Source organism: Lontra canadensis, unplaced genomic scaffold (assembly GCF_010015895.1).
Source record: "Lontra canadensis isolate GAN:19392208 unplaced genomic scaffold, GSC_riverotter_1.0 scaffold88, whole genome shotgun sequence".
NCBI classification, from domain to species: Eukaryota; Metazoa; Chordata; class Mammalia; order Carnivora; family Mustelidae; genus Lontra; species Lontra canadensis.
This window is the reverse complement of record NW_022631082.1, coordinates 7,451,950-7,464,946: the sequence shown is the minus strand read 5'-3', so window position 1 is coordinate 7,464,946 and position 12,997 is coordinate 7,451,950. Positions and strand designations below refer to the sequence as shown.

Genomic DNA, 12,997 nt, shown 5'->3' with positions numbered 1-12,997 from the left:
CCCGGGGGTAAGGGGCGGTCGGTCAAAATGGCGGCGGCGACTGTCGGGGCCGTGGGGGAGGGGGCCGGGGCCCGGCTGGGGCGACACCACCCGCCCCTGGGGTCCGGGGCCCAGCCCCCGCAAGGGGCGGGCGCTAGCAGGCCGGCGGCGAGTGGAGGTCCGCGGGACGGGGCGGGGGGCTTTTATATGTTGGGAGGTGCGGAGAGGCGGGCCTGGGGAGGCTGGGCCAATGGGAGCGAGGGAGGGGCGAGGCGGGGCCGAGGTGAGTGGGCGGGACCAGGTCGTAGGTGTGGGCGGGGCCGACGGGTTCCGGGGGTTGGGGGGAACCGGGTGGGGCACCTGCCGCCTGGGCCTTACAGCGTGCCAAAGGGATGGGAGGCCACCTGTGCCGCGTCGCTTTAGAACCCCCCCTCCCGTTGCCCAGTCATTTCCAGTACACAGTGTCTGCCACATCTCAGGCCTCAGTTTTCCATCCTGTGAAGTGGGAAGAATCGTTGCTGTCGTCCCCTTTCTGCATTTCAGGGACTCCTAACTCCTTTCAGAAATTTCTCTAGGGCTCATCTTTGAACTTTTACCCCATGTGCTGTTTTTGAATGTGGTTTGATAGAACTGTTAGCTAATCTTAATTTCAAACACTGCTGTCCGCTCATAAATCTGCCTTCTTCTCTCTGAGAGAAGGCAAAGGGAGACAAAGTTTCATGGAGAAGCTGTGGGCTAGGAATATGGCTTTAGCCGGGAGGATTTAGTTTGCAGAAATCGGAGCCCATGGCAGGGAGGAGTGATCTCAGGTGACTGAGACAGCACAGAAACTTGAATGCTTCTCCGTGGGCTGTTCTCTTAGGTCTGGTGTCCCTGAGCAGAGGGTTTGTTTTCTGGAGATGGATTGATTTCTAACCATTCAGCCCATCAAGGTCTCCGCTTCTGGGGATGGTTAGCAAATGGCGCCGAGGAAGTTTCTTAGATTTCTTAAACTGCTTCTCTTGGCCAGACACATGTTTTTGTGTCAGTCAAGTTGGTGTCAACCGGGTCACATGTCACTGAGGAGGTACCCCCCTCCAGAGCCACGTGGGCAGGCGCAGGACATCAAGATCAGAGGGAAAGGGAAGTGTTCCATGTTTGTTACAGGAGAATCTGAGCGAACGCTTTGCCGGGCAACAGGATCTGCCAGCTTGGGGAAGAATTTATTTTTTTCAAACAGCCAGCTGGGCCAAGTCCACTTCGCTTATTCTCTGTCTTGCTTTGGAGCTTGGCATCAGCAGAGCAGAGTGGTGGTGTGCAAATTTCAGCCTTTTTCTTTTAAAATCATTAAACTTCAAGGAGAAGAATTATTTCAGGCTCTCCTAAAGCTTTCCCTCAAGAATTTGAGATAAGGTTGCGTGGGGGGCGGGGGGCGGCGTCTCACTTCTCCAGAGACTTTTTCTAGACCAGGTCCTCTTTGAGAGGTGACAGGACCCCTTTGAAGCTTAGGAAGGGTGGAGATTAATTTTCAGTACCAATATGGAAATGCCAGGTCTGCCTGAAAGGTCATCACCACCTGTTGGAAAGGCAAACTTTGAGCAGAAGGTGATACTACCGATCACCTAGTCTTGTGCCATAACTTTTGTATTTGAAGGGCCCAAGCCCAAAGGGGTCTTTCCACGAGGGTAGAGAGCACTGGTTTGGTTTGCTTTTGGAAACAATCAACTGCTTTCTAGCTGTGTGCCCGTGGATGCATTACTTTACTTCTCTGGACCTCAGTTTCCTCCTGTCTAAGCTAGGGGCAGTGATCATTGGTAATCATTTTAAGCTCATATCACTGTGTTATGGATCCCGTAAAAGAACACACGTTGAGCATCAGATACCTAGTAATTGCTCAGATGCTCTTAGCTCCCACTGTTGTTCTCATGATTGGCCCTTCTTGCTCAGCTCTCTGAATTACACCACTCGCATTTATTTTTATCATTTTGAATTGGGTGAGAGCCTAGTGGCTTAAAAGGTTGACTCACTTGCTGGGCTGTGTGGGCTGATGACAGAGATGACAGAGATCCCAGGAAGCTGGATACCAGGACTCCAGTTTCTAGTGAGAAAATGTCATTCCCCTTGCTCCTGAATAGCCTTTCTGCCGCTTTAGGAGAGTAGCCAAAAAGAAAAATTCTCCTGGGCCTGGGCCCAGACTCAGCCCCAAGGCTTCCAAGAGGCAGCTGGGTGAGCCAGGGGTGTGGGTGTCGTGGGAATGGAGCTGAAGTCCTTGCCTTTCCCTCCCCATGTACGTCTCAATAGCTCGGGGATGGGCCAGGCAGACTTCCCCAGGGACGTGGTCTGCAGATAGCCACTGGACAGTGCTCTTCTTGGGCTGGGCGCCCCATTCTGGGCCATTGGGCACCAGCCACCCCTGCTGCTTAAGCCTGCTGCCGGCAGAGGCAGGAGGCAGGAACTGGTTCACAAGGGCTCATCAATTGGTAAACTCAAACTGGCCTTTGACACTTACTAGCAGGGTGCTCCTGGCATGGGGACACGTATTTGACAGTAAAAGTTGAGCTCCTACTATGTGCCCATCAGTGTTCTAGGAGCTGGAGGTACGGTAATGGGCAAGGCAGGCAGGGTCTCTGCCATTGAGGAGCTTGTATTTCTGGTCATGGAGGAAAGGGGAACTATGAATAAGAAAATAAACAAACAAGGAAATACAGGGCCGGGAAGAAAACAAAATAGGAGTGTGTGCTTCAGAGTACTTGGGGTTGGGGGAGGAGAGCACACCTGAGACCCAAGAAGGTGACATATAAGCTGAGATCTGAATGATAAGCAGCCAGCAGCGGAGAATGGGGGTAGAGGTGAGGAGAGCATGTCAGTCAGGTGGAAGAGTCTGGTACAAAGGTCCTGAGGCAGGAGGAGGAGGCCTGGAGCATTCTAGGAGCAAGAGCCGGTTTGACTAGATCATTCAAGGTGAGATAGGAAGGACCTCAAGGCCCCATAATGCTTGGGAAGGGCTCTGGATTTTATTTCATCTCTGTGATAAGAGCTGTGGAGGCTTCTGAATAGAAGGGCGACAAGATATGATTTGTGCTTTCAAAGGATCTTATTTTTTTTTTTTTTAAAGGTATTTGAGAGAGAGCAAGAGTGCAAGCAGGGGCAGGGGTAGAGGGAGAAGCAGACTCCCCGCTGAGCAGGGAGCCCAATGCAGGACCTGATCCCATGACCCTGGGTTCATGACCCAAACCAAAGGCAGATGCTAAACCGACTGAGCCATCCAGGTGCCCTCAAAGGATCTTAACGACTATAGAGGCCAGAGTGGAGCATGGAGCCAGTAATGAGGATGTTGGAGGGGTCCAGGAAAGAGATGGAAACAGGTCAGAGTAGCAGGGTATTGATGAAGGTGGAGAGAAGTGTCCAGCCTTAGGATCTATTTTGAAGGAATCATTGAGAAGTCCTGAAAACTAACTGGATATGGAAGATGAAGGAAACCTACATCCTTATATTTATTTTCCCTATTCCACTGCAAGTTCCTCAACAGAGCCATTCTGCAGATGAGGAAAGGGAGTTTTCTTTCCATTTCCTTGGGAGGGTCTTGTGCAAGACATAAACCATTCGGTTATAGAATCTGGAATCCAAACCAGAGGTCGGCAAACTGTGGCTGCCACCTGGTTTTGTGTGGCCTGTGAATTAAGAATAATTTTTTTTTATACTTTTAAATGATTGAGGAAAAAATTAAAAGAGAAAATTTTGTGGCCCAAATAAAATGTCAGGACATGTGATACTATATGAAATTCATATCTCATTGTCTATAAATAAAATTTTATTAGCACATAACCATGTTCATCTGTTTACATATTATCTATGGCTGCTTTCCCACTGCAGTGGCAGAGTTGAGTAGTTACAACAGAGGCTAGGCTGTCTGCCCACAAAGGCAAAAATTTTGGCTGTGGCCCTTTCCAGAAGTTTGCTGGCCCTGATCTGAAGTAATTGATTCAAACATTCTCCAAAAACAGCTGTTGGCTTTGAAGTTAGATGCAGCCATTGGTGCTTTTCTTGGCAATTTCATTGCCAAGGAACAAATTTGTTGAGGGACTTCCTTGTTTCGTGTTCCCTGCTCTGGAAAGAAAGGGATCTCATACTGTTTAAATATTTGTGACTTATTTCTCTCTAGAGAGCACCTTGCAGACCTCTGCTTGCCCTAGTCATCCACACATGGAAAGGAAAGGGCTCCCTGGTCGAATAATTGTGGGACACTTGGTATCCTGAATTGCCCCTCCTAGAGATTGACAATGACAGTGCTGAGAGGGCCTCCAATAGAGAAGTGGGTTTAACTGTTTGATTAATCTCCCCTTCACCTTTTCAAGCTTGGCCTTTCAGTCTTTGATGTCACCTCCCTGCCCCTGAGTGGAAGGGATGGGGCATGCGGGCTTTGTAGCTCAAGGAGGAGCAAACACCGTCAAGTGTGGAGCTTTGAAAGCCCTTTCCTTGTGGGCGGTACCAAGGGAGCATGCTCTGCTAGGGCCCAGAAAGCCCAGGCCAGGGTTTTCCAGAGAGTTCTCTCAAGGCCAGCAAGCTTGGAATCATCCTGTGGGAGAGTTAGCTCAAACAGCAGACTCTGGGGCCATCCCAGACTCCTTGGGCAGAAGCACTCAGGAATCTGCATTTAATAACTAGCTATGCAGGTGATGCTGATGAACACCAACAGAGTTGGATTTCCCCTTGGGCACCTCCTTCCTAGAGCCCGAGGAATGTGTGTTTCCTTCCCCTCGCTTCTCCATCACCACCTGGCATGGGCATTTGTTCAGTGACAAGGATAAGAATGGCTTCCACGTCTCAGCCCTTACTGGGCACTGGGCTTGTATCATTGGATCCTTATGACAGCCCTCTGAGTTGGTGTCCTCATTATCCCCAGTACAGATGGGGAAACTGAGGCCCAGAGGAAGGTCAGTAACATGTTTGTGAATGAAGAGGCAGGTCAAGGTTCGTGTCGAGGTGGGTCTGACACCAGGCAGACAGACCTGATCAGCTCCTGGCCTGGACCAGAGTTTGGACCCAGTGGTGTAAGGAGCCCCCAGGAGGTAGCTAGCCCCTCTAATGCTGGCAGGAAGGATTTGGGAGGGCAGGAGCTGGGGGAAAGTGACTTCTTCTTGTGTGTGGCAGGTGTTTAATCTCTGTGGATGGGGCTCAGGTCTCCCTGTCTGAGATACAGAGATGATGCTATCTACTGAGTGTAAGAAATAAAACGAGCCCCGTGCTTGGCTCCAAGTAGGGCTGGGGGCTAAGGGCACACATCTGGAGATCAGAGAGACCTGGATTCAAATCGTCTTTTACCAGTTGCTGGGCACCCTTCACACAGTGTTGCTTATCTGTGAAATGGTCACAGTGGCTCCTCCCTCAGGGGGCTGCGGGACAGAGGCAAGCACAGCAGAGACTCGTGGGGCTTCTGGTCAACCAGCAGCAGTTGCTTTCCCCACCCCCTTCCTCTTGCAAATCCCACTCTTAGCCACCCGTGGCTGGAGGGCCGCCCCCTGGCACATGATGGCACACAGGTGCTCCAGGGTTAGTGCAGAAAGGCCTCTGGCTCCATGGCCCCGGGGGCTTGGAGTGCCTGCGAGTGTTACCGGCGACCGAACGCAGGCAGGACTATTCAACTTAAATACTTCCCTGGGCCAGGCAGGGGCCACGAAGGTATGGGGGCTGGAGCTTCTCCTCGTTACCACTCCAGTGTTGGTTCCACCATCCTCAAATGCTCAGGGGTTGGGGATGGCACCGGTTAGTGTGGGCAGCAGGGAAGCCATGTGCCCTTCTGATGAGGCAGGGCTGGGGTGAGAGAGAGGGTGGTGCTTAGCACAGGCATGGGGGACCGTGAGCTAGAAGGGACAGAGCTAGGCAAGAGGGATGGGTTGCCTAGCCTAGGACCCGGGAGAAGGAATACAAGCCTTCAGTAGCCTGAAAAGCTACCTCTGCCTGGTTGGGCCATCCCCATTCCGAGGTCAGCAGTGACTGGGGAGCCTGCCCTGTGGCTAGGGCCTGCTCTCAGCCCAGCGCCCCTGGACTCAGAAGGGCACTCTTCCTGGGATGAGCTCATATCTGGTATCGTAGCCCATTTTGGTCCATTCAAGGGCCTGAAAGTCTCTGTGGCCACAAGCTGCTCTAAGGGCTTTTTGGACTCAAACACCTTTCCTTTCTGGCGCCCCACTGGAAATGATACTCAGCCAAGAATCCAAGCCCAAGCAACAGGCATGTAGGGAACTGGGACAGGCCAGTCAGAAGGCAGCTTTCCCCACGACTCTACCTTCCAGCAGTTAGCCAACTGCTGCTGTGCTCAGAATGCCCAGGACTCCGCCTCCGCCTGCTGTGTGGTCTGGGGCAAGTTCCTCAACCTCTCTGAGCCTCAGCTCCTCATCTGGCCAAGCAGACCCAAACCCAGACATGGTTGTTGCAAAGTTTAAAATGAAACAATGTAGAGAAAGCACTCAGCACACACACAGGCTGCATGAGCCCTCAGGAGAGAGGGACAATGTGTCTCCCACCCTCCCCAATCTTCCTTTACCACAGGGGTCCTCCGGGCGCCAGGGCCCGGGGAGGAAGAAGGCAGAAGTCCTGGACTGGGGTGAGTGGAAGAGGCATAGATCAGTCTCAGTCTGTAACCAGTTCCCCTGCAGTGATGGGCTGGCTGGATCTGGCCACCAGCCTCCAAATTTAATTAAGTTAGTGACGAACCTAAACGTGTCTCTAGGGAGCCAGGAATTGTCCCTGGTTTCCTCTGCTTGTCGATTAATTCTTGTTTTTCCTTCTTCTTTTTTTTTTTTTTTTTTCTGTTTCCCTCCTCCTCTTCTTCTTCCCAAGGAAGAAGAAAAAAAGCCTTATTTATTATCATTTTCCCCACTGTTGGCATGGCAACACCAGCGTACGTTACTGAGCTTCAAGCAGCCCCGCAGCCAGCCCCACCACCACAGGCCCCGCCCCAGCCCCCGCCGCCACCAGCGGCGCCCCAGCCCCCCCAGCCGCCTGCCACCGCCGCTACCCCCCAGCCCCAGTATGTCACTGAGCTGCAGAGCCCCCAGCCCCAGGCGCAGCCACCAGGCAGCCAGAAGCAGTATGTGACAGAGCTGCCGGCCACCCCCACGCCCTCTCAGCCGGCTGGCGCACCCGCCCCATCCCCAGCGTCCCAGCAGTACATCGTGGTCACCGTCTCTGGTAAGTGGACACGCGCTCGGAGCCAGCGTGCTCTGTGAATAACTCAGAGAGGAGTTTGGGGAGCCAGGCATCCTGGATGTGGGGGGCACAGTGATGACCTCCCGCTGTCACTGTGCCTGTCACCAGCACGGCAGCTTTCAAATTCGCTGGCTTTCCCCTGTGAGACTTGGGAGGGTGTTTCTGGGGAAGGAGTCGTTAGGCCGAGCAACGAGGCTTCTATCCCCCTAAACTCCTTCCCACTGGGGCAGCTCTTGGAGCTGTTTCTGTCTCTGTCCCCAAGTAAACTGCCACTTGAGGGAAGGACTGGGTGGGAGACTTAAAGTTCGCAAGCGTCTCTCTCGGAGATGGAAGATGAGGACCCAGCCGCTGCACTCCTGGCCTGGGTCATTCTTTACCACACCCTTGGCCGCTCTGCCTGTTTCCTCCTCCGTAAAGGGCTGGTAACAGCTTCGTGAGCTCGGGATACGTGCAAGGTGTTCACAGAGGCATTTCATGGAGGTCAGCTGGGAGGCCTCCCCCGAGATACAACCTTTTCGGTTCTGGCAGGACCCAGGGGCCGAGGGAGGCCATTGGTTGGGCAATTTCGTGATCATATGGCCAAGGACCCATTTCTCACGGTGGCTCCCCTTACAGCCATGGAGAAAGTGATCCAGAAGCTCAGGTTGTGTCACCCTGATTCCTGCCTAGACCATCTTCCCTGTGCCCCAGTTCCTTCCAGGATGGAGATGGGCCGAGCTGGGCCAAGCAGAAGGAACTGGGAGCAGAGGGTCAGGGCAGGCAGTCATTCCCCCGAGAAGGTGGAGCTCAGACCAGGACTGGGCATCATCCGTGGCTTCCAGTGTGTTTAGCAGAGTGGGGAGAATTTGGTGAACCACACCCTCCACCCCGGCCCGATCTTTCCAGAGTGGAAAAGGAATGGATGGAAATCATAAAGGTATTTTGGGAGGCTGTGGAAGGGGCAGGTCAAGACTGGGTTTAGGAAGATAGGACAATATAGAGTGACACATGGCAGCTGACATGGCCCCATGGGACCAGAGCAGTCGTGTAGCCGGGGCCCTGAGCAGCCTCCTTTAGGCTCCTGGCAGTGTCGAGGTCCCCAGAGAGGGATGAGGGTGGTGACTCTTTACCACAGGGACTGGTTCTGGAGGGATGTCATGTGAGAGTCATGTGAGAGCACCAGCCATGGACGTGGCCAGGGTCTCCAGGTCACAAATCTCCAGCCTGTTCCCGGCACCGCCCAGTTATTCTGCTAGGTTTTCTCACCAGCATGCTCCCCCCACACACAAGAAACCCACCCCCACCTCCATCATCTTGTTTCATTCCGTGCTCCTTACCCCTGACCCCACTGCCTACCTCACTGGGAACAGGTGCCACCACGTATCAAGAAGGACCCCATCTCACCTGAGCCAGCCTCACACCTCCCAGGCCATCCTCTCCAAGGCTTTATCGCTTGGTCCCTGTCTTGCAAATCTTTCCCACCGGCCTACTGAGATGAGACACCTCCCGATTTAATCGGAAACCCCAGTTCCTGTATCCTTTCAGCCGCTGCCCACGTCTTCACTTCCTTTTAAGTCGGAATTCCTTGAAGGATTCACCCTCCCTTCCTTATCTCGTGCTCCCTCCTCTGCTGCCTCTGCCTTTCCCCTCCTGCACCCCAGTCACTCCAGTCGCCCACAGCCCCCACCTTGCCCATCTGCTGCTCATTCTTGGTACTCCTCTTCCTCAGTCCCTGGGAAGTACCTGACATACTTGTCCCCTTCCTCCCGGAACCGTCCCCTGCCCTGGTCCCTACCTACTTTCCTGCCTCCTTTCTCCATCCCCTTTGCTGCTTTCTCCTCATCGCCCTTCATGGGGGCCTGGTCCAGCGTCTCAGCTTCCACTGCCACCTTGGTGCTAACAACATGCCCACATCGCGTCCTGTGCCTTGGGCTATGGCCATGAACCCCAGCCTGTGACGCATCCTCTCAGGATTGAATGGGTCTCTCAAGCCAGCACTGCCTAATAGAACCTTGGATTTTTCCCCTCATCCAATCACACCCTCTTCTAAGACTTTTTCATCCTAACAAACAGCAGCCCTGGGCCGGGTCAGCATGGATCCCTGCCCTGCCCATCTTCGAGCAAGACCTCTCGTCCCCCCATCTGCTCCCAGAACCTACCACCTCTGCCACCTCCAGGGCCCCCAACCCAGTTCAGCCTCCGCCCTCGCCGGTCACTGTCCACCCCTGCAGTGACCAGGAGGGAGCCCATCACAGCCCAGTTCGATGCAGATGATTCTGAGGCAGATGGCCCTGGGGTCACTGCCTGAGAAACCCTGACTTTGGCGTTCTCCTCTGAGGACAGCTGGCCCCTGTGGCCCCTTCCACTAGGGAAGGGCTTTAAAAGCTCCACACTGCCTGTATCCCCTGCTGACAATTTCCTAGCCTCCCAACTTCAGTCTCGAAGGCCTGTCAGCCCGCCAAGCCTCACCCGGCCCCATCCGCCCCCTCCCACACCTGCTGCAGCCCTCCTGGCCTTCCTGGCCTTCCCGGCCTTCCCACAGCAGCAAAAACCCACAAGGCTCAGTCTGGCCTCCAGGTCTTTGCACTTGCAGTGCCCTCTGCCTGGAGCGCTCAGTCCCCAACCCCCTGGTGGCTTGGCCCTTGTGTTCTGGTGTCGGCTCAGATGCTGCCTCCCTGACGCCCACACCCCCCACCTCCACTGCTCACGCCCTGTGTCCTCACTTTGCTTTGTTTTTCTTCTTAACACTCATGTCACCTGAAGTGCTGAAGATGGTGAGGATGCCCATCCCTTGTCCCTGAGGGTGGGGCTCTGTCCACCGAGTCCCTGTGCAATGAACAGCCACTAGAAGCCTGGCCCGACCCATCACAGCCCTCACAGTCTGCTAGCCCCGGGCAGCTGAGAGCAAGTGGGAGGCCTCGCCCGTCACTGCTGGAGGACTTTGGTCAGCCTACAGGGCATCCGGTTGGCTCTAGACCTCCTAGGTGCTGGCTTTGGCTGCTTTGGGACTCCGGGGTCCTCAGGGCAAGGGTCCGGAGAGGGCACATGGCTCCAGGCCCCCAGAGCACCCGGACTCCCGGCACATTCGTCTCTCCTCCTCAGCCTCTCCAGTTCTTCCTGCTGCTTGCCCCGGGGGTCTCTGGTGCTTAGAGGTCAAGGCCTTTGTTCCTGCTCCCCGGATCCCCCGTCGCACCACAAGGCCACTATGTGCTACTGGGCTGCAGTGAATGGGCTGCTGGTGCGACTCTCAGGGTTCCTTCTTTGGTCTCATGGTACCTTGACGGCCTTTCACAGGGGCCCTTTGCCCTGTTGCTCCCTGTTGCAGCGGCAGTGAGGCTGTCCCCTGAAGGGTGACTGGGTGATGCTCCTTGGTACCTTTTCTGAGGAAGAGGAGGTTGGCTGCACCTTGTCACTCTGTTTGCCCCGTTTACCCTTCCCCCAGCCCCTTGCAGTGATTTCCCAGCATTCCTCCATGACCCTCTCCTGGGTTAGTGTCCCTTTTCAGCTAAGGGTAGCCTTTGGGCCACTTGAGCCTGTCCCAGGCGTGGCGGGGTGGGGGTGAGGGGTAACTGACACCAGTAAAGGCTGCAGCAGGTCCTGGGGCTCCGCGGGAGCCAGAGCAATCTGAGCTGACCGGGGCCCTGGGGAGGCGCAAGGAGGGGACAGGCGGGGCCCCGGACCCACCTTGGAGCCCAGGCTGGAAGCCAGCTGGGAACGACACCACAGGCAGCTCGTCCAGCCCAGTCCTCGTGGGCTCTGCCCTAAGGTGTCTTTGGAGCTGATGGGAAGGAAGCTCCAGTTTCCCTGCTCAGGAACAGCCCTCTAGATCTGTAAGGCCCTGTCCTCGCAGGCCGCCACACTCGCACCCGAAACTCGGGGCAGAAGGAGGACACTGTGGGTCCTGATAGCCACCCCCAGGAAGGTGAAAGCAAGCCTGCCCGCGACAGACAGCGCTGGGCTGAAGGGACGTCTGCAGCTAGCCTTTCTTCCCTGCTTCTCTCACACTCGGAGTCTTGGGAATCCAGCAAGTGTCCGTGAGAGAGATGGGGGGGCTGTTTCTCAGCATCTCCCATCACAGTTGGGGAAACGGTCAGGACAGACAAGGGACCCAGGAGCCACTGGCCCTTTCAGAGGCCCTGACTGAAATCATCTCCAGGAGCAAAGGATCAGGAGGGAGGGAGCCAGACACACACACCCCCCCTGCCATCCATGAGTCGTGGGGCCCCAGCTCATCATCAAGCCTCTTGGGCTTCCTTCAGTCTTCCCCCTCAGAGCTCGCAGCACTGGAGACGTGAGCAGGTCTCAGTGGGGAAGTGCAGGGCCCAGGGAGGAAGAGATGCTCATCAGATCGAGGGACAGGAAATCAGCTGCCACTTCCTGACTACAGACTTGAGACTGCGGGGGCCCTCCCTGGTCTCATGCACATGCCCAGAATGGAGAAGGCGGACAGACAGATGAAGAGGCTTGCAGACTTAATACTCCAACCCCCAACACACACACACACACACACACAAAACGAGGGCAAGACATGGGCAGGCAGGGACGCACACACACGGGAAGTCTTTCATCCGGACAGTAGACTCTAGAATCTCACCTGCTTATCCTCAGGGTACAGCCCAGCATGCCTGGCAGATGTGAGGGTCCCAGCCTTGAGAGCCAGCCAAGACTGTTTCATGGGGCTTCCCCATCCCAGGCAGATCCCTGATATCAGCAGGTCCCCAGGCCTCCCAAATGCTAAGGGTTCCACTGACTGAAGGATTAGCCTCAGCATTTTCTTCCAAGCCTCCAGGCCCGGGTAGCTGGGGCCAGCCCCCCACTCACTGTCCACCCTGAACTATGCAAAAACCTGTCCAAGGCCGCCTCGGTTGGGTGCCATTCCTTGGGCTGGGCCTGGCTCCCCGTGTCCCACAGACACAGACACCCAGGTGTACCAGGGCCCCACACGTGACTTAGGGCTTTCTCGGGTTTCTCCCCAGGGGCCCCTCTCGGTGAAGGCTCCCTCCCTCACTGCTCAGAGAAGCCTAACTAGATGCAGGGGAAGAGTGTAGCCAAATGGAGGAGATGGTGTCTCCTGGAATTGGCTGCAGAGGCAGCTGGCCAGGCAGGCCTGAGGTGGTTCCAGTGCCCGTCCCACGTGTGGCCCATGGGAGGCTTCCCCCAGCACCACCTCCCACATCTGGCCACCACTCCCCCTACACCCAGTACATAACACATTCATGAGCCCTGTCCCGGGCTTGGTCCCTGAGGTTCTTGCATCTACCTGGGACTGCACTTCTGCCCTGGCCAGGCCCCCTCTCCCTGTGTCCCCACATAGCTGAAGCCCAGCTTCTCACTTTGCAGGCTGGGGATGCTCTGGTCCTTAAACGGTGTTCCCATAGACCCTCACCTTACTGGTCACCACTGCCCTCGTGGTGTCAGCCCAAGCATGACCTGAGGCTCTAGATTTCCATGCACAATGTGAGGTTTATGTGGGCACAGATAATGGGCCAGCCTCCTGGCATGGCAGTTCCCAGCTGGGTGACCTTGGGCAGGTCACTTCCTCTCTCCCAGTCTCTTGCCTTACCCGATAAGGGGGTAATAAAAGTTCTTTCTGTCTCCAGCTACCCAGGAAGACCCTAGCACAGCACCTGGGCTACTGGAAACACTCTAGTTACTCCTATTATTCCTTCCCCACCCCCCTCCTTTCCTGCCAGGGGACACCCGTGGGACACCACCCCCCCCCCCAGGAGGTAGCACTGGGACCTTGGCTCCTGGTAGCAGACTGGAGGAAGGACAGGCACATATGCGCCCCACAGCCCCAGCCTGGCCTCTGGAACTGCTGGGAGCAAGCCAGGCCCCATGGAGGGGGCAG

At 55.5% G+C, this 12,997-nt stretch overlaps 1 protein-coding gene across 4 annotated transcripts in view; it reads left to right on the top strand.

Annotated features, from left to right (window-relative positions):
* The window catches only part of RFX1 (regulatory factor X1), a 30,489-nt gene that overhangs the window by 305 nt on the left and 17,187 nt on the right, over positions 1 to 12,997 (top strand). For 2 of the 4 annotated variants that reach the window (XM_032835880.1, XM_032835884.1), the window contains exon 2: positions 6,799 to 7,149. The exons of 1 other annotated variant lie outside the window; for it this stretch is intronic. In XM_032835880.1, the coding sequence (XP_032691771.1) occupies positions 6,846 to 7,149 (304 nt within the window). In that variant the 5' untranslated portion in view covers positions 6,799 to 6,845. The remainder of the gene's footprint in view (positions 1 to 6,798; positions 7,150 to 12,997) is intronic. One more of the 4 variants, XM_032835881.1, reaches the window with a different exon arrangement.